The sequence below is a fragment of the Eucyclogobius newberryi genome, unplaced genomic scaffold, assembly GCF_026437365.1.
Source record: "Eucyclogobius newberryi isolate DKJ021-1_F unplaced genomic scaffold, fEucNew1.0.hap1 SCAF_16, whole genome shotgun sequence".
NCBI lineage: Eukaryota > Metazoa > Chordata > Actinopteri > Gobiiformes > Gobiidae > Eucyclogobius > Eucyclogobius newberryi.
In genome coordinates, this window is record NW_027315790.1 from 23,315,885 (window position 1) to 23,338,188 (window position 22,304).

The 22,304-nt window shown below is 37.2% G+C and overlaps 1 protein-coding gene across 1 annotated transcript in view; it reads right to left on the minus strand.

Annotated features, from left to right (window-relative positions):
- The window catches only part of chrna11 (cholinergic receptor, nicotinic, alpha 11), a 38,398-nt gene that overhangs the window by 6,478 nt on the left and 9,616 nt on the right, over positions 1-22,304 (minus strand). The window contains exons 3-9 of the mRNA XM_072448013.1: positions 20,435-20,479; positions 19,074-19,183; positions 16,404-16,483; positions 11,487-11,654; positions 10,258-10,452; positions 6,866-6,952; positions 3,267-3,376 (exon numbers count right to left, since the gene is read on the minus strand). Coding sequence (XP_072304114.1) covers positions 3,267-3,376; positions 6,866-6,952; positions 10,258-10,452; positions 11,487-11,654; positions 16,404-16,483; positions 19,074-19,183; positions 20,435-20,479 — 795 coding nt within the window. The remainder of the gene's footprint in view (positions 1-3,266; positions 3,377-6,865; positions 6,953-10,257; positions 10,453-11,486; positions 11,655-16,403; positions 16,484-19,073; positions 19,184-20,434; positions 20,480-22,304) is intronic.

Consider the following 22,304-nt stretch of genomic DNA (forward strand, 5'->3'; position numbering starts at 1 on the left):
CAATTTTGATACTCTATCTATGCCGATATTGATACTACAATGATGAAAAGAAATGATGACAACAAACAGTCATTTTAAGCACAGAATAACAGCCGTATTGTTATGTTACCACGTGGTCCTAGTTTCTAAAACTGTTCAGGGAAGGTCACATTTTGTGCTGTTTATGCAAATGGTCTTAGCATTGATACTTGATAAAGTGAGTGTCTAGTTTCAATATTAGTTTTTTCGATACTTTTGACAACCTTAGTAATATACAACACAGACATAATAAAGAAAATGGGGAACCAATTACGAAACATCACTTCCAAGCCTTTCAGGAGGTCTTTAAAACATTAAAATATGAGCTTTTGATAAAGAGTCTGTACTTTTAAATCCTCTATGATTATCCGCAGATTCCTCTTTATTAGCAGTTAAATGTTGCGTGCTCTTCCAAATGCAGACACTTTGAATGGCTATACTTACTAAATATGTAAAATAGCTGTAAAAAGCTAATCAAAGCAACCAAATTTGACTTTACCTGCACGATAGCACTTTATTTCAGTTTCATTACACCACAATCTTGATTTTCCCTACATTTTCAGGCTTTTTTTTTACATGAGAGAATCCTAAACTCCAGACATGACAAACTGTCCTCGTGCCTAACAAGCTCTTGTCACGCTGGCTTCTTAATTACCCCTCGCTTGTGTTCGGAGCCGCTGTTTTCTGTCCATGGTGCAATTATGAAGTCTCAGATTCGATGCCCTCCCCTGGATCTCATCAATTACTTTGCTAATTGGCCATCAGACTTTGAGAATAAGTCATCCATCAACGCTGCGCCCCTGCCACGTGTCAATACGCTCCTGCATCTGCGATCTGTGATGAAAATAACCAACGGCCATTTTTATTGATACATTTCGCTCGTCGATATTCGCTCCGGTCAAAACAAATTACCACAAAATACATCGTTAAGAATAGGCCATCGATTTTCCTTTCTTCCCGTGTCGTTATTGATTTACTGTATTGTATTACATTGGGCTAGTGTCATATAAAAATGACAATGAAGAAAATCATAAGCTGTGAACAAACATGCAGAGGAAGATTGGAGGAATTAGCTGAGCAAATTGATAAAACGCAACGTCTTTTGTCGAGATTAACAGCAGATAAAAACAACACAAATTAATTTAAAGACGTTTTTATCATCTGCAGAGCCTTCCGAGTCAATGTTTAACCTGTTCTAGGCATAAATTACCTTATTAATTAGCAGTAATTCAAAAGTTATATGAAAATTAAATGATATGACCCATCTTTATGTTAAAGTTCTGCCAAATCTGAACTTCAGTGTCAACCCAAACGACATTTAACACACTTTCACAGACGAATTTCTTGGTTCCAGCCTAAAACTTTAGTTAAAGCGAGACAGTTTCAGAGGGAAGATGTACACGTCGCCCCCAGATTGTGAGCGCTTTGAAACCACTGTCTCCTTTTCTAAAACGCAGGGAGGACTTTTATGAGCGCGCTGCAGCAGACTGACAGCAGCGTCTGAGCCGGAGCCAAAGGAACAGGGAGGAGAGCAGCTGACGGATCCCAATGAAAAATGTAGCCCAAATGACGCCGCGAACATCGGAGAATAGAAATGGAGATGAATGAGCCAAGAAACAGTCATTTATAAGATTAAGAGAGACGAGTAAAAGAGGTGAAAGATGAGGCATTTGAAGACGTCACGCAGAAGCTCTTCATTCACAAAGTCGACACAAAGTAAAGCAATTCAATGGTTTTAGCATCGTGTTATAGGGGACATATTGAGAACTTTTCACTGTTCAAAACATTCTATATGTTGATTTAAATTGTTACTTGCTGGTGGACCGTATTGACAGAAAAAATAATAAACTATACAGTGACAAGAATATTCAGGTGATATTTTAGCAATGCATCAGGAACGTGCTAAACTGTGCCGGTAAATACATAGATACAGTAGATATATAGAAGAATAGAGAGATGGATGGAAAGATATCTACATTACAGACTCATGGGCAATAGCAAAAAGCAGACAAACACAAATAATATAAAAAAAATAACATAAAATAAAATATAATATAAAAATAACATAAAAAAGAGCAATAAGAAGCAACTATACCAGTGTTTCCACGGCTGAGAAGTGTAGCAGATTCCACTGTATTCATTATTAGACAACAATAAAATCACAATCTTTTCAGAATTGTTCAGATAAATGTATATATTAGGTAAATGTAAAAATGTTGCTGTGTATTCACTCTTGAGGAGACAGATAGTTCTTTGGCACTGGTCCATCTGGGCTTTCTTTAAACTAGTCTCAGAGCAGATTGTGGGCCACTTTCAGTCTGTGCAAACTGGATTTTTGTCATATTTCACCCACAGATGCAGAGCGAGGTTAACTACGCTCTAGTCTACACAAAACCAATTTCAGTCCAACAGAACAGCGGCCAAATGTCTGGGTTGAGGTTCAATTCAAGCACAAGATGTGAATCGAAATATCGCTTTATACCTTTGTTTGGAAAATGAAACAAGATGTTTCTGTGCAAATTCTGTTTAATCATCGCGTTTTATGATTGTTTCAAAAATGTATAACCGAAAGCAAATCAATACTAAAAACATCAGACTAATTTCAGCAGGTGTTCAACTTGAATTTTACCATTATTATTATTAGTAGTAGAATTATCTTGTCTTACGCTAGCTGTTTTTATTTTTATTTTATCTTTATTTATTTTTCCCTTCCATTCCTTATTAGGAAATGAGAGGTTTTGTCTATAGGAGTTTTTGTTTATAAGAGTTATTCTATTAAGAGTGCTTTTTAAATAAATTATCTGTCCTTTTCCTCTGTATCTTCCTGCGTTGCAACAATGAAATTTCCCCATATGTGGACAATAAAGGATTATCTTATCTTATCTTAACACAGACTGGACACTATTGGACTGTAGAGTTTTAGAATGAAGTATAAGTACTAGTATAAGACCACATGGTATTATGAAAGAAACTGCAGTTATTTTGTGTTAAAAATGACTTCCAAAAATAAAAGATAAAGGATATACTATGTTTTTTTCCATGGTTTACAACGGCCAAAAATAATGAATGGGATTTTTGAGGAAAGATTTGTTCTGTTTGAAAATCCATTAAATATAAGCTTTAGCAAGTCTGCCTCATGCTCTCTTTTTTGTTCTTCCTCCATAAGTATTGTACGCTCGAACATCGTCCCCCGCAGAGATTTTCTTTTGAGCTGAAATAAGATGAAATGAACACAGCTGTGGACTCACCCATTTGGGCATGTTCCCTCCGTTGGGGTCGTGATGGTGGTACTGCAGCACCACCACGGTGGCCATGACAGACATCCCGACAATGATCATTATACTGGCAAAGTACTGGCCTGGAACAGCAGAGGGACACACACCAGGGATCAGAATGGGACACATTTTTGCACCGCGAATTCATGCTGGAGTGAAGAGCGAGTCGGCTGCATTTATCCCTGGAAACAGCAACGACCAGTGACATCTAAATATTGAACAAGCCCATTTAAAAGCAGCATGAAAAGTACAAAAAAGAAGGAGTTTGCAGTTGTGTGATTACCATTGTCAGACTTTAATTACATGCACATTTAACTCGGTTTGGTTAATTGTGTTCAATAAATTACATACTTTATGTATTTATTGAGCGGGTGTAAAACCTCAATTCACTAATGTTTTCCAACACTTGATAGTTACAGGCAGTGGCCATTATCCAGAGTGTACCCTCCTTTTCTATGTACAAAGTAAATGTAATATATGTCTCAAGGCAGTGAGAAGAAGCTGTTCAAAACAACATGTTGAACACTAGGGCCGGCCAAGAGTCAATGAGGATTTATTTTCATGATTTTTTCCTTTTACAAATAAATAAAAATGGCTTTCATTGCTGATTTCCTGTCCAAAACCAAAACAGACTTGTAATCGGTGCCATTTAAGACCAATAAAGTTAAACCACCTGCTCTTAGAATTTGACTGATTTCCAATAACAATGCCAATCCTTATACAATTCTCGATCTGTTTTGATGTTCTTCACTGTGGCTGGCATGGAAATAAAAAACGGGAACATAAAATAAATGTGATATACAAAAAAAACATAGCTCTGTTGCTCAAAAATATTGTACTGAAGTTCACACTGCAGACTGTCTTCAACACTTTCATCAATCTGAACTTTGGAACCATAAGAATGTTTACTTTACCATTATTATTAGTATTACTTTGTCATATACTAGCTATTTTTATTTTATTTGTATCTTTATTTTTTCCCTCCATTCCCTATTAAGATGTGAGAGGTTCTGTCTATAGGAGTTTTGATTATAAAAGTTTTCTAGAGTTCTTCTATTAGTGAAGTGTGAGTGTTTTTTAAAACTTCCTATTAGTTATCTGTCCTTTTCCTCCGTATCTACTTGCGTTGCAACCCCAAAATTTCCCCATGTCTGGACAAATAAAGACTATCTTATCTTATCTTATGTACTTGGGCCTAAAACTCCTGCTATGGACACAATTGATGGATACCTTTGGATGTCCTTTTGACACAAGCATCCCCAACGGTCAAGCACTGGACGGACATAGTAATAGTAATAGTAATAGTAACATCAAACATCATGGAAAAAATAGCATTTTGCCTTAATTTGGAAATGGACATATTTGAAATACTTTGGACTAGGTTGGACCATTGTTTTAATTTAAATATGCCATCATTATGTTTTTGACAGTTTAGTCGATGTTTATTTTTATTCTATGGTCAGTCTCTGGTCAGTTTCTGTTGTGTTTTTTGTTTGTTCTGTTTATACATTTGAAAACTGAGGGGAAAAAAGTCAGCTCTATTTCATCTGGAAAGAAGAAGTTATTTTAGGCACTAAAATCCTATAAAGTGAAGTTTGAATCCTCTCACGGCGAGTGAAGGGTTTTAGCTGAAATGTGACTAGATGAATGCAAAATATCTTCTTCCCACCTGTTTGTCTCCATGGAGATGGCATTGCTTTGTCTGAAATTGTCCACAGTGTGACCTAAAATACTCCATCTCACATTTAGTTCAGCTGACTATATTTGCACCTGTAATTTGGTTTGTCGTGCGGAAATGTTCAGGTTTGACATCAAAACACTAATGATACAGAACATGTCACGGAATCAAACAATCAGACATTCACGTGCGTCCGTAAATTCACAAAGTAATTGATACATTGATAAACAAATCACTTCACATTGAGAGAAAGACATTACCGTATTTTCCGGACTATAAGAGTATAAGTCGCACCAGCCAAAAAATGCATAATAGAGAAGAAAAAAACATATATAAGTCGCACTGAAGTATGAAATGTGGTTGCTTGTAAAGTGTGAAAATAACAAATAATATCACATATAAGTTGCTACGGAGTATAAGTGTATAAGTATAGGTATAAGTCGCACCCCGGCCAAAACTGTGAAAAAAAGTGCAACTTATAGTCCAGAAAATACGGTACCTGTTATTTTGAAGTTATTTTCCAGCAATAAAGACACATATAATGAAAATAAATGCCAGAACATCCCCAAGAAAAGAAAAGCTACACAGTGCAGCTTTAACAAATGTAAAAGGGAGGCCTAACATCTCCTCATACAGAACCTCCGCAGTGTTTTGGGAGCTGTAATCCGCTCACGACAGGAGGCACGCCACACTTCATATTGCTGCTTGTCCCCAGCGCAATATTTAGTTTATTATAAGACATCATTATGAGAATATTAACGTGTTAATTAATTATTGCGGGAGTTGCGCTGACAAACATCCTCAACTAATTAGTATAAATCTCCACGGGCTCACAACTCTGCCAAATGCATTTAATCACATCCTAGACGCTTAACAAATCAACAACTGCAGCTAAACATAAAATAGATTGATTTTGTCTTCATATGTTAGCATTTCTTTTTGAGCTCAGGGAAGTAGAGTTGAGTAGAGAAAAACCTATTTCCACGCAGTTTCAGCTACATCAATAAATCCATTTGACCTCCAATTATATATACACTTAACATACGTCTTATCTTGGCCTGTAATTCATAATTTAATTGAGAGAAAATGCTGGAAGCCGGACTGTTTGGGGAGACTAACCTGCAGAGTTTAATGGCCAGGATTTGTGTCTTTGAAATAAATTGTCCCTGAAACTGGCTCCGACTCTACGTTTCTTAATTCACTAAAAGATAATTTCCAATTGCGGGCATTCGGTCAATCTGGCCAATTAAATTTTAAGGCACAGTAGATAGTGAAAATAAATTGTCCGCTTGTTTTCTGCATTTTGTGGTTCTGCTACTTTGTCTTCCTAAATTAAGTAAGGCGTGAAAAAGATGCTTAAATTTAATTGCGCAGCGTCAAATGAATTGGATTGAAACCTGTAAAACGTTCTGCGTGGGGTTTTTTTTGCATCTTGAAAAATGATTTGAGAATGAGGCTGAACAATTTGGGGAAAATGTCCATTGCGATTGCGATTAAATTTGCGATTCATGTTTTGATAATACTCAAAGTTGATATTTCAAATGGAAAATTGAGAAAAAGAAACAGCATACTACAATATTTCATGTATTTTAGAACATCTAGACTACAGTGTTTGCAGTTTTTTATGAATAAGACATTTTCTATTTATTGTTTTTGGTCATTTTTATTTAGTTCTTATTGTTCTTAATTTAATTTGCATGTATTTTATGATTTTAGGTTGTATTTCTCATTTTAGCACATGTTATTATTGCTAAAGTGAGTATTTCTTGTTTATAAAATGTACTCTACAAACTAAGAGTGTGGATGGATTCATTTTCCTGTTTGTCCTGGTTTAAAATGTTAGAAAAATGCACAGTTTATGCACAGTTTGCAATAAATACAGAACAATACATACCAATTAGTGGAACTGAATCTGAAGTTGCCGGCATGATTTCCGCCACCAGCAACATGAAGACGGTGAGAGACAGCAGCACCGTGATCCCTGCACACACACAAAAACACACACAAAAACACACACAAACATCAATAGCAGTTAAACAAATCTTTTATCTGTAACGAGCCGTGGTTTGTAAGCAAAGTACTCTTTCGACTTTTGATAAACAACCCGCTATTGGGACGAGTTTAGCTTCGAGTTATGCAGAAATACCTTGTCGACTGAACGTACTCCAGCTTTTTGAAGTTGTCCAAAAACTGAACGAACTCACATCCATCTTCATTTGCCCCGCACTATCTGTCCCACTCCTCCCATAGTGCTTTGCTGGCATACCTTTCCACCAATCAAGCGCATTCAATTTAACTCTCCACGGTTGCGATAAAACACAAGGGCTTTCTGTGGACGATAAGCCAATGACATTATTCGTCTGTAATGCTGTTTTCACTGTTAAATTTAATGGACAAACTTGCCGTGGTTCTAAAATTGCCGGCCTGATTGGTGACCCGGAGTTTTCCATCATCGAGGCGACAGTATTTCCCTGGAAGGCGGCGTGTGAAGCTCCCAGGAACTAATCAACTCACCGTAGCTTTAATTACATCGATAAGTTAATTGGCCGTGTGCAAAAGGGTTCGGCGTTTTTGTCCCGGAGAGAAATGCTGTGTCTGCAGGGTTCATGTTTACTTTGTGTTTTTGACATCAAGGGCTATTTTGTTCCAAGATTATTTATAAAAACACAATAAAAGAGGTGATTCATTTGACTTTGTGCCACATTACGAACAGCACAAGTTATGTATATATATATGGTGCATTTAGAAATTACTCTCTTTTACATCTTTTATCAGATATTGCCCTTGTTTATGTCCAGTTTTAGACCTGATTCTGTCACAAAACTAACATTTCAAACTCGATTTCGATACAAAGGGTATTTGAGGCTCGATATTTGGTACAGATATCAATACCACAATGAGAAAAAAATTTCATTTCAACACAAAATAATAGTGCTTTGTTCATGCTAGTGTGTGGATTTGTACTAGTTCTTTTAATAATGCTAAAGATCGTTCTAAAACTGTATCTAATTTTTTTAAATACTTTTCTTGTTTAGTCATAAGTAACCAAACAAATACATTTTGGTTAGTTCTATTGTCTAACTGATTTTGGCCTAGTTTGAATGGATCATTTTGTGACCAGGAGCTTTTTCACACTCTTGTACATGAAATATCAATCGCAATTAGCACTATTTGAATAAGACAGGATCTACAAGTTACTTATTGCAACGTTTCTCAATCATTTAGACACTATTTGTGGTCCTTCATAGTTAAATCTTCTTCTTTGTAGTCAACAATAAGATGGAAAATAAATGGAAGTGTAATAGTATAATAACTTTAAGTGTGTTTCCCAAAATATGACACTTCTCGCTTCAAAATGAGATAAATATAGACATTTTAAATCAAATAATTATTAAAACATTTACTTCTTCTTTTTTTTCTAAACTGATTATATGGTTTAATAGTTTTTCCTGTTAGCGCTCCTGCTTTATTCATGTTTTTTTTAATGCTTTATACTTGTTCGCCTCCTCTCAGTGACACTGTTCTCATCTGTCACAAATTCAACTTTCTGCTTCCTTCCAGCTTCTTGCCTGCGCCCAATTTCCATCTCCTCCATTTCATCGTGTTCACTTTGAGCCCCGAACCTTCATCCTGCGACTGTTTCATCCCGTTTGCCGGATTTATTCTCAGATGGAGCCGTTTCGTCGAGTTGTATTTTTGTGCCGCAGTGGGACTTTCGAGATGGAAAAAAGGGCTCTAAGACTGTAACTTGTTTTTTCCCTTGTTGTTTTGGGTTCTGCCGCAGTGATTCTATAACTCTCCAAATCAAGTAACAGAGTATAATAGTACAGTAGCATAGTCACTACCTAATAAGGATTAAACCAGGACTAAACTGAGATTAAACCAGGACTAAACTGAGAACCAGGATGAAACGAGGAATGTTCAAACCACAGCATGTTTAAACAAATAATACACATTAAATTGACTGCGACGAGCACCAGGCATGATTTAGGAATAAATAAAAACCATGTCTAAAATAGATACAGTCGGTTTAAGAGGGAACGCCCACTAAAGGAAGGTTCAAACAGCTCCATGGGGGAAAACAAACCATTAATTTTAATGTAGAAGCGCTGCTGTATCACCACAGTTCATCAACTACAAGAGCGAAGGCAGATTTTATGAATAAAATTGTGTCAGCTACAGCTATGAAGACATAGAGCAATTGTGATAGATATCCTGTGTTTAGATTTCTGGGCAAATGCAAATGTCAACAACGTCTGTTAAGGCTCAATTATGATTCAAACTTTAAATAGTTATGCTCCAAGGAAATGTTTTAAAAGAGAGAAAAGGTTGTGTTTCCTTTATTCAGGACGTAATCTGAACTAAACCGGTTTTATATCCAAACTAACCCAAGAACTAAGCGAGATCTGAAACTAGACCGATGTAGGACTTTACTAGCACATGACTGAGCGTGCACACAAACAAGACTAAACTAGACTAAAAGACAGACTAAATTAAACCAGGATTTTGCCAAAGTACTAAATCAAGACTAAACCAGATCTATACCAGGATTTAGCCAATACTTACAAAACCAGGACTAAACCAGGACTAAACCAGGACCAAACCAGGACTTAACAAATACTTACAGAACCAGCACTCAACCAGGACAAAACTAATACTAACTCACAGGGGATTAGTCAATAGTAAACCAGGCTTGAATTAGACAAAACCAGGACTAAACCAGGACTAACTCTGGAATAAAACGTCCCTAAAACAATACCCACTAAACCATGTTCATCAGTATTTCAGTATCTTATTAAACCAGGACTAAACCAGGACTAAACCAGGACTAAACCAGGACTACACCAGGACTAACTCTGGAATAATACGTCCCTAAAACAATGCACACTAAACCATGTTCATCAGTATTTCAATATATTATTAAACCAGGACTAAACCAGGACTAAACCAAGACTAAACCAGGACTAAACCAGGACTAAACCAAGACTAAACCAGGACTAAACCAGGACTAAACCAGGACTAAACCAGGACTAAACCAGGACTAAACCAAGACTAAACCAGGACTAAACCAGGACTAAACCAGGACTAACCCAGGGATAAACCAGGACTAAACCAAGACTAAACCAGGACTACACCAGGACTAAACCAGGACTACACCAGGACTACACCAGGACTACACCAGGACTAACTCTGGAACAAAACGTCCCTAAAACAGTGCACACTAAACCATGTTCACCAGCTAGAGCTAAAGCAGCTCTTTTTCTGGCTCGTCCTCCCTGGTCTCACCCAGAGAGATCTTCTCCCCAGAGTCGGCCGGCAGCACAAAGATGAGCAGCGTCATGGAGGACAGCAGCACACAGGGGATGAGCAGGTTCAGGGCGTAGTACAAGGTCCTCCTCCTGATCGTGATCACAAACGTCACGTCGGGGTACGGCTCCTTACAGCAGTCGTAGAACTGCTCGCTTCTCGTTCCCGGGACGCCTGCGAGGACAAGGACGTAGTCAAGACAAAGAGTGGACAGTAAAGAGAACAGGCTTTGAGGAGTTAGGATAGAAGTTCTAGTGCTTCTATCCAGTACTTCTATCCAGTACTGTGCGGAGTTTAAGAACCTGCAACCAGAGGGCAGTGGTGGAAAGAGGGGGAGCTATTTATTTTTATAGCTAAATTAAATATTATTATTGATTACATTTTGTATTTTTATTTTAAAATTTTATTTATAAAAGTGTAGGTTATTTTTTTATTTTATTTTTTTTAAATTTACAGTCAGCTGATTTCAGCTTTTTTTTTTACTATTTTATTTTTCATCAGAACATAAAACATCCACAAACTCAACAACAATTATTACACCAGAAGAGGGGGTAAAAAAACACAAAAAAAAACACAAAAAAACACAAAAAACACAAAAGCAAAACAAATGATACGGGAAATAAGAACAAAATAAAATAAATAATAATAATAATAGTAATACATTTAAAACAAAATAAAATAAATTAAAAACTCAAGAATGTGCTAGACTTGGTGAAAAATGTAGGTTCATTTACTCTTTTTGTGGTCACATTGGGTGCAGTATTTGCGAGTAAATTTTGAGTCCTGCCAATTTTTGTTCAGTTAAAATTGTCCCTCGTGGTTGGACATGAGCATGACGTGTATTTTTTAGATAAAATACACGTCATGTTTTGATGAGTAATAACACCTGATAACGCCTTTATTTTGATAAATGGTAAATGATAAACATCTTAAAAATGTGAGTGTAAATTGGGATCATCTATTGTCAAATTGTCCCTTGACTGATGTAAAACTATAAATATTTACCACCGGGACTAACCCACCAAACAAAGTAATAATGAAGTCATATGCATGTTAAAACCAATAACCCCCAGCAGTATTACAGTCTTCTCTGGCTTTTAAAATCACGTATCACGTTGTGTGGTCCTCTGTGTCTGTTTTTATTGTTTTTGTTTCGCTTTTTGGATTTAAAATGACACATAAATCGATAGAGATGACGTAGGACTCACCGATGAGGTCCCACTCGCCGTTGGGCATGTATCCGGTGATGTCGGCGTCGGTCATCTGCAGGTCCAGCAGCCAGCCGTCGTACGTCCAGGAGCCAAACTTCAGCTCGCACTTCTGAATGTCGAAGGGAAACCAGCGCACGTCCACGTTACAGGTGCTCATGAAGATACCTGTGGATCACAACCATTAGAGCACCTTTTTTTATCATTTGACTTTAAAACAACGTGTCTCGGATGGTAAACTCCAACAATAGAAACGATAGATGGACATTTGGACGAATGGGACGGAAGCAAAAAGGGAGGGGCCAGAGACCAAGGGCAAGCCCAAAGCAAAGATCAAACCCAAGAACAAGACCAAGACCGAACCCAAGACCAAGACCAAGACCGAACCCAAGACCAAGACCAAGACCGAACCCAAGACCAAGACCAAGACTAAACCCAAGACCAAACCCAAGACCAACCCCAAGATCCAAGACCAAGCCGAAAAATTAAAGCCAAGACCAAACCCAAGACCAAGACCAAACCCAAGACCAAATCCAAGACCCAAGACCCCAGACCCAAGACCCAAGACCAAACCCAAGAACAAGACCAAGCCCAAACCCAAGATCAAGACCAAGACTAAACCCAAGACTAAACCCAAGACCAAACCCAAGACCAACCCCAAGATCCAAGACTAAGCCCAAAAATAAAGCCAAGACCAAACCCAAGACCAAGACCAAACCCAAGACTAAATCCAAGACCAAGACCCAAGACCCAAGACCCAAGACCCAAGACCCAAGACCCAAGACCCAAGACCCAAGACCCAAGACCCAAGACCCAAGACCAAACCCAAGACCAAACCGAGACCCAAGACTACACCCAAGACCAAGACCAAAGACTAAAAAATGAGCTGCAGCTTTGAAACGTATTATTCTATATTACAAATATATTTATAATTTATAGATGTACAATTAATAAACAAGCCAAGGCAAATTCAGGGCATTCCTAATAATCACAATACAGATTCAGCAGTGTGCCATATTAAAACCTAACTTTGCTACAGGCTCTTAATTCTTATGTGTAAAAATACAGACATACACAAATCAATAATTCATATTAACCGTCAGCGCATTCTCAAATATCTGAAATGAAAGAGATTCAACCATACGCAGTCAAAAAATGCACATTCAGTAAAAGACGTCCCACAGACTGAATATTAAGTTTAAAATTCCAGTTTAAAAATATATCATCAAAAATTAGATTTCTGTAACATTTTGGCAGTGATTTTGTCCAATATACTGCTACGAACAAATTCAAATGTAAAAAATATACAGGCCTATACTGTACACGAACCATTTTCAAAGACGACTATTAAAACAAGACACTGGCCCTATCTCGCAATGTAAAACTAACGATCTCAAACCTGGATTCAGACGCACATTTCTTTATTTAATAGAAGCTAAAACCCAAGATATCTGACTTTGCTCTTATATTGAGTTAAATTAGTGTTATTTTTGGTCAATACCTCAAAACAATGGCACAACATTCTTAAAAACGCTCTAAAAGTGTCTAAATCCACACCTAAGTGTATCAGTTTGTTGTTGACTGATTACTTATCTTTCCTAAAATGCCCAAACCAGTTATCACGACTGTATAAGAGTTTTTTAAATCTGCAGCGCTGTCTGGAGCGCCGCGTGCACCGCCTCCTCCACTCTCACAGTTCGTGTGGACTCAGAACAAACACTGGCACTGAGAAATACGATTGTGCACAGCCGCCTGATCTGATTACCCCCTTTGTCATGCAAAATGAAACCACCTCGCGTCTGCAAGAGCGCGAACAAATTTAGATGCACTTTCAGCTACTTGAAAATGTGAAGAATTCGCTGTGAATCTGCGGCGAATTTAGGAGTGACTGCTGTGCATTTAGAGAGTACAACAAAGCTTTGGTCCTATTGCAACATGAGGAATAGATTGCCAACTGCCTGGACGAGGAGTAAAAGCTCTATATCTGCTACATCTGTCCGAGAGTTGTTTTGGCTGCTCCTTTTCTTATCTGCAGTGGCTTTTAACCTGTTGATACCAGCCAAAAGTTGTAGAGTGGAGAGTCTTGCCAAAGGACACCACAGCGACATGGTTTGAACCACCTTGACAAAATATTGCTGGCCTCGTGTGACAAGAGGGACAGTGCCTGAGGTTTGTGCAATTATACTGATTTAATTTAATTCTAATCTAATCATTTTTAATCATCAACAATCAGCGTAGCCCTTTTTAATCAAGAGGTTCACAGCCAATCAGACTTAACATGACAGTAATATTCAAAGCCGTGTGTATTTGTGTAAAAAAAAAAACAGAAGAAACAGAAAAAAACAAATCAAATCAATCAAAATGAGTAAGGAAAATGTATAATTTGTTGTCATGTCCCGTTTTAGCCATAAATAGGTAAATAGAGATTATTTTGTTATTACAAGATGTTAATCCGGTTCAAGACTCCAAATGAAATGGTGGAAAAAGTGTCTTGTTTATTCACTTCCTCGTCCTGGAAAGTCTTTGAAGCAAATGACTACAAATGTTGTGAATTGCTGGATTTTGCATTATGGAGATTACCTCACTGTAATTACTGCTGTTTAAGGCTCAGGAGAGTCGAAACCACAAATTTACTCTGATTAACTGCATAATGTGCGTTAGTGCTGTGGACGAGAGGAGGAACACCACACAGGGTTTTTTACAACTTCAGAGTTTTAACTGTTTATGACTAAAAACTGCACTGTTATTTTATTGATATCTGTAGGGAAAATGTAGTTGAAATATAACAGATTGCAGTAGTGTTACATGGGTGTGCTGTTTGTTAATCTGCTTGTCTTTTATTCACCAATTACCATTTCATCGTTTGATTTTCTAACTTTCTGTTGGTTGAATAAATAATGATGTGACATCCTGAGACTGCTGTTGTAACTTTGAGCACAGCCTGGGTCTCGGTCTTATCTCCCTCATGATTAAATCCACACTTAACACTCAAAACATTAGCATTTATGTAAAGAAATCATTGATGTTGATGCCTAAAAAGAACATTTATATGGTAATAATTCAGTAACACTTTAGAATAATGCATAGAAAGACGTACAGACATGAACATACAAAGCATTTATACATGTTTAGTAATAAATAACTTCATTAACGAGCCCTAACACTAACACTAATCCTAGTAAATGATCATAAAATGAGAAGTTTGTGAATTATTGACAAAATGTGTATAAATGCTTTGTATCTATGCCTTATTCTTAAGTGACACCATTAATTCTACAAACTTCTTTACAAATGTCTGTGAGCAATTGAAAGAAAATTTATTTGCCAATGAGGCTGGTCCTGGCAAATTTATTTCTTTAAGAATTAAAATCACTCACTGATCACTGGCGGTGCAACGACATTCATTTCCTCAATATTTCAAACTATATCTATTAAATAAATACTACTGAGTGATGCAAATGCTAATGTGATTACAGCAATAAAGACCAGCGCAGTTATTGTACAGCGCATACGCTTTGTAGTCCAATATTTGTGCCAGTTTTATTGTTGCTGCCGGTTTGAACTTTATTTTTAGCAGTGGGAAACGGCGTCTCAGCATTGCTCATAACAATCTCTAAATAAACTCGCAACGTTCTGACATGGAAAACCTCTCCCTCGTTCATTACTTTTTATTTTGAATGTCACCGACTGTACAGTATGTCCTCGGATCGTTGTGCACTTCCTCCTGAGCGCGAGTCTAAAACCCTTTAGCTGCTTTACTAAGTGAGAGCAGCTTTCCAAATTACCGCAGACAGCCGGCCGCTCCGAGCATTTCTGTTTGAATTATTTACTCCGTGTCAAACTCCAGCAACTCAACGGTCCCCACACTGTTCTGCTTTCTATTTACTGAAAATAACTTGTGTTTTTTAGAATATAAAACAACAAAAACAAGCCACCGAGCCACAAAAAAAATAAAAATAAAGTGCTTTCAAGGCAGGTGCGTTCTTCTCATTTATTTGCAGAACCGAAACACCATTCCAGCCGTCTCTTTCTTCTTCTCTGTGGCTTGGCTTGTGTCCAGCGGCAAGCGTCACACAGAGCTGTATTTATGTCCACTGCAATCTCGCTAATAAACATGTGCGCTTGATAGAATGGAAATGCAGGCTTTGACAGGCATTGCGAGCCCGGATTTCAACTCATACCGGCCTGTGCTTTTTCCCCCTCGACAGGAACAACAGGAACAGGAACTTTATCATTTTGACTGAAGCAAAATGTGGCGAGCGCAACAGCAAGAGCAAATCAAAAAGGTGATTTGAACAGTTTTAACAGCCCTGGTTTAGTCTAGATACTGTTCTGTTCGGGTTATGCCTGATGCTCATTAATGTCAATGTGTTTAATTGATGAATTAGCTTCGCTTTAGGTTAGGTTTCCCCTCATTTAGCATATTTTCCGGGCTATAAATCGCACCTTTTTTCATAGTTTTGGCCAGGGTGCGACTTATACTTATATTTATACTTATATACTCCGGAGCGACTTACATGTGATATTATTTGTTATTTTCACACTTGCAACCGCATTTCATACTCCAGTGCAACTTAAATATGTTTTTTTCTTCTCTATTAAGCATTTTTTGGCTGGTGCGACTTATACTCCAGTGCGACTTATACGGTACTGTACATCCCATCGCTGCTCACACTTAAAGCCCTGTGAAAAAACAGCATTCACTTTCAATCCAGCTGTAATCTGGAGGAAAAGTACCACAGTTTAGAAGCAAAGGTAACACAAGGAAGAAAGAAAACACTGTTCATACTGTATGTGCGGCGTGGAGCTGTGAGGACCGGTGTTTTGTGGTGATCAAAATGAAAGGAGCAAACAGAGAAATGAGCCTCTTCTCAGGACAGAGCGATGAGGAGGAAGAGCGGAGGGTTCTGGACGCACCTGGAGGTAAGTACTCGGCGTATCCGCTGGAGTTGACCAGGATGTTTGTCTTAAAGGTGGAGTCAAAGTCGTCATCTGCACTGAGGAGAGAGAGTGCAGTGGGTTAAAGGTGCACCGTGTGGAGCGCTCGCCTCCATCGCGGGGCCTATTTATCACCACAAAAGACGAGCACGTGTGAGCATGGAATGAGACAATGCGTGGAGGGATTGTGAATTTTTAGTGAGAAGAAATGTCACGATTTAACGATTATTCACAGTCTGACAAATAACAAAGTGAAATACTTCATTTTCTTTCATTCTAATGTGTTACTAATTAGCGTTTTAATTCTTTGTGACCAGCTTCATGAAATTAAACTTTCTGAATGCAAAAGCACATATTGTGACAAATCTTATTATTATTTTACTTTTTCATTGCCATTTTGCTTTGATTTTATTTTATTTCATGTTTGTTTTGTTTTAGGACCATTTATTCGGTTGTTTTTTAATAGTTCTGTGTCCGTGCTGCACTTTAGAAACTGTTCTGTTCATCAATATAGAAATAAAAATGTTTCTCGAGAACTAAAATATAGCCACATTAAAAACATTTTAGATTTAGATTTTCTTTTTTGGATTATAGATTTGATTGAAATGACTCAATAACGCTTGTAAAATAGTCACAATTATAAGTTCATAGGATTATATTGAAACCAGAATTATTGATAACAATCTTGCCATCCTTAGCTGCGTGTTAGATATTTAAACTACATCAAACTACATATTAATGGAGGGTGTTCATGTGGGTGTAGACACACATTAATAAGAGATGATAAAGGATAAAATATTGATACATTATGATAAAATAATGTTAGCAACACTTGAGCCTGGGAGCTACAGATCAAAGCAGTTTGAATGTGGTTTCAGTTTAACCTTTTGTGTCTTGAGTTACTCTTAAATGTCGTTAACCCAATATCCTGTGCCGGTCTTTCTTTTGTAATTATAAGTCCGATAATAACTAGTACATACCTATTATACATCCTTCTTTTAATGATATTCATGCATAAAAATATCCCACAGAGACATGAATAAGGAACAAAGAACATTTTAAATTAAAATAGTGAACCGTGGAGAGTTAATCAGAGGTAATCAGAGACATTTACTGAATATTATGATGTTATATTTAGCTGAATGACACGGAAACAACCACAGCGGCGTAAACCGTCTGAGTTTGGTACATGTGTTTAGTCACTGCCAAAACTGTAACTCTGACACATGCACAAAATGCTACAATTGCTTTTGTTGTAAACTCTGCAGACGCATTGTACTTTCAGCTGAAGCGCAAATACTCTGAGATGTCAACGGTAAATAATCCTTTAACCCGTAGTTTCACTTTGTCCTCTGAAAATGACTGTTCTAAAGCCAAAAACGCATTAATACGATTTAATGAACACTGTAGGGAGAAAGAAACTGACATTTGGGCAAACACGTTCTGAAAATGAGCTAACTCACCTGTAATGAATACACTATATACCACTGGAAACTAAATAAATAAATACATTTAACTAATATCCTGCACTGATACATGATCCAGTAACATTTTCTCGAGGTGCGAGTCAAGTTTCCCTCATAAATTTGTACAAGGAACGTTTAAAGCGTCTAAAATGTGTTTGAAAACGTGTTTAAAAGTAACATTCACTGATAAATGAACACTTCAAACAACTGGTTGATTAATTTCAGACTGTGATACGTTTAATACGAGCAGAGCACAAAGAAACAGAGCTGGCACTGCAGCGTTTTGTTCGACACAGACGTTAATTAAAGCAGGAAATGAAAAGGACAGCGCAATATGGCGTCGCTTTATTAACAGGCTCATCTTGTTCTTGTGGCAAACAGCTGTGTTACTTCATTCTTCAGTCAACAGCTATTTGTACTTTTCTTACAATCCGCACTGCAGCCAAATTTCCCCGCATAAAATAAATATAATACCTTTGACAAAGAGGAATGAGTCGTCTGAAGAGATTTTAGTGTTGAAGGACGCTCGTAACACGTTCAAGTTTCCCTTGCTGCGTTATAAAGATAAGCGTTTAAATAAAAGAGCTCCATTTAAGATACAAAAAGCGAAATAAAAGATTCACGCTCTTCTTCAAAATGCGATCAGATTCTTTTGCTTTTTAGTGTGCGATTTCCACGCCCAAACACCAGTTATAATTTACGCGGAAATAATGAAACGCACTGCAACAAAGTGCACTTTATTAACACACTCAAATCTCATAAGTGAATGTTATTAGCTTTAATATTAGCAACGTATCAACTTCCACATTTACGATTTAATAAGAACTGTTGCTGATTCTTCACTTTGCCCCGTGAAAGTTTGTCATTAGCTTAGCATTTTCTTAGCAAATGTTTATTTTTGATGCAATTTTATTTCACATTTAGGGTAACACGTTAGAATTGGGTTTAGCAACAGTTCATTTGGTTAAAGTTAAGGTTAATTAACATTTAGGAAGTAAGTTTAACGCATTTACATAAGAACCAGAGGAAGTAGAACCACAGAAAGACTTGGTTTAGTCTGGTTCTGGTGTGGTCTGTCTCAAACTGGCCCCGTCCTGGTCTTATCCTGTTCTTTTATACTTTATTGTACAGCTTTAGCTCCAGGTTTTAGTCCTCTTTGATAGAATAAGCTTGTGTGTTTTACCTGTTGTAGAGCAGGATGTCCGGGGTCCATATTTGGTCGTGTGAGAAGCGCAGGTTTTTGACGCCCGGATGCTCCGTCTGGTTCCACTGAAGATAATGATCGTACCAACTCTAAAAACACGACGGAAGGTGTTTTACTTTGTCTGCAGAACCTAATAATAGTGTAAAATATTGACGATTGCCCATTTTAAGTGCTCGTTCGATCAAAGTTCAGCTCATTAAACACACGTTGTCTACATTAACAATCAGCTACTCATGAACACAGACAAAATGTACTTGTGTATATTTGTTTTTGTAGCCTGTTCCTACTGTCAATCTTGTTATTTTTAATGCGTGTAGGTTATAAAAACGGATACATTAAACCTCTGTGAACGACTCGTTAAACTCTATGTGTAATTTTCAATGTTTATGGAGTGAAAAGTGGTGTAAAATATGGTAAAGTCAGACATCTTGGCCTCTATAATGTAAATGTTTCTGCTGTCCATAGCCTTCGTCTCACTTTCCTTATTTCAAATGTTTCTGTAGTTGTTCTGTTCTACTTTAACTTCAGTGGGACTTCTTTCGAAAGCACACGTTTCCGTAACCATCTCACGTTAAACCCGCGTTGCCGGGACGAGGGAATTATATCATCCAGCCAGGATTTATAGAATCCCATCCAAGCCAAAATGCAGAGGAAAGTGTGACAGGAGCACGCCTCGCACGGCTGACGGAGCGGATACGTGGCACTAAACATCAGGTAGAAGATACTAATACTCAACTTAAAACGAATGCGGCCAATGTCAGTTAGATGAAGTTAACGACGAAACAACTGACACGAAAGAACGTTTGACATAACAAAAGCGAGTCAAAACGTTAGATATTCAAACATTTACATTGTCTTGATGTTCAACCAGAGAGTTACGGGGAACATTAGTGCGCCTGAAGTTTATTAACAGTACAATTTTAGTTTTGCTGATTCACACGTGACTTAATTTAGTGATTTATTGTTTTTTATTGTTATTTAAGAGTGTCCTGAACATAATTCTACACCAAAGATAAAAGCAAAACAACCCATATTGTCAAATTTACAGAACCAGATAGTGGCACAGACATGATTCGCCACCTTATGTACCACAATTTTAAACAAAAAGGTCACATTCGGTCACGTTTTAGGTTCGTTATAGTCTATTTTCAACCACAAAAACGTGCCGCGACTTGAAGAACAAACTGCCGCGGTGTAAATGACATGGAATACTGCTTTATTCAGGTTGTGAACTCCTGCAGTGCGTTTCAGAGCAGCTGTTATTGAAAACTGCTTTTGCTTTGGCCGTGTTATTTATCTCATTCATTACACACTAAAGGCACGTCTCCAGAGCCTCTTACCATTCGCAGCCACATGTTGGAGGTCAGCACTTGGTTCTTCTCGTCCTGAAAAACATAATAACACAGTCTGAGTCGGGACAAAGGACACACATCAATAACCAGATATTGTGCTGAATAACCACAGCTCTCACGCATTAAATCACATAAAAACTACATCAAAGGCTTATGATTTAATACATCTTTTCCAATTAGTCATTATATTGTGAAAAGCCTGTGATTATGAGATATTGCTTGTATTTTACCCGGATTAAACTAAAGCAATACTGCTGGAGGACGTCATGAGTGAGTGTACATATTAAGCAAAATGGATGTTTCGCCAAAAAACGCAATATTAACACGTTTTCTGTGCAATTTTGATGTAATTACGGCTCTGTTCAAGGCCTTAAACCTCTTCTCTCAGCACATTAACTGTTCTGGGTTATTATTCAAACAATAAACTAGTCTGTTTTCTGATCTGATATATTATTGTGACACTGTTTTTGATGAAACTATAGCAATATAACAGAAGGGAACTTATTAAAAAACTAAAAATTCACAAAAGTAAATGACATTCTGCTGTTTATTTGGATGAAGGCAACTTTTTCCGCAACAAGTAAAGTATTCACTGTTTAAAACTCACAGCTCAAATCAAAACAGTATTAATCACATGGTGGTGGTGTAATTAGGTGTCTAAATGAAATGCCCTCTGTAACTTTGGCAGAATCAGAAGCACGTCTTAAAAACTGGGTCTGTTTTGTAATACAGCAGTAGTTCTTGTACATAATAGATTTTGTTTTATCTTCTTCAAACCTCAAAAGTCCTGTGTTTGTCCCAGTGAGACTAGTTAAAACCACACAGTAAACCCCAAAAGAACTAGTTACTGCATCGATATATCAATGGGATTTCTTCAACAGAGTTTCTTCTTTACTTTGGTTGATAATAAAGTCAGTTTATGTCCCAAACAACATTTTTTCAAATATTTACAGGCCTCAAAATCAAACAATGGTGCAGAGTTTGCCAAGGTTTTATAACAATTGACCAGAGGCAAAACCCAACAAATAATACTCAATTAACCCAAAGAATGATGTAGCTAGTTTACAGATCTGACCAGGACTATTTAATCTTATCTTATCTTAATTGTAGCTTTAGGCTCAATAGTAGAACGATTTAAAAAAATATCCTAACCCCAATTGGGACCAAAGTTGAACACTATTTTATTGTGCTTTACATCATTGTTATGCAGCGTTTTGTCTATTGCAGTAAAAACAAAATACTGAATTATATTTTTTTTGTTAAGGTTAGGATCAGGTTTAGGGACAATTTTATATTTGTAACAGGTTTGGTTCTCAGGTCATGGATGAATTGTTGAAAATATTACGCTCTTTCAACACATAAATACATACTTCACAGTCATACACTGCTCCTGTGACATTTAGCAAGACACCATGTGCGTTCTGTGTAAGTCTTGTGTACTAATGTAATGGTAAATATGTGTATGGATTTATTAATTTCTTCTTCCTGGAGTCCATCTTTCTTGGCGGCTGCGCATTAGTATCGGCGCTCAAATTCAGATAATAACTTTGAAACATTTATATATTTGCATATTTGCAGTTGGAACATTTTGGCTATCGCTCCCTTACACTTAGGGACTATTGTTTCTAAAATCCTTGACTAAAATGAGCTCTAATTAAAACTGAAGCTGTTGCTGAACTCTTCGGAGCACAAACAATTGGCTGGAGTGTTTGTGATGCTGACCCTCTGCAGTTTTGTATTCTGATGTCAGTTTTCCTCTAATTATAAGTAGAAACAGAGGAAATCAGATTTAAAACTCCAGATAAGTTTTCTTTGTTAAATATACGAGTATAGATAGTGTCTGGAGGGATGTCTGACA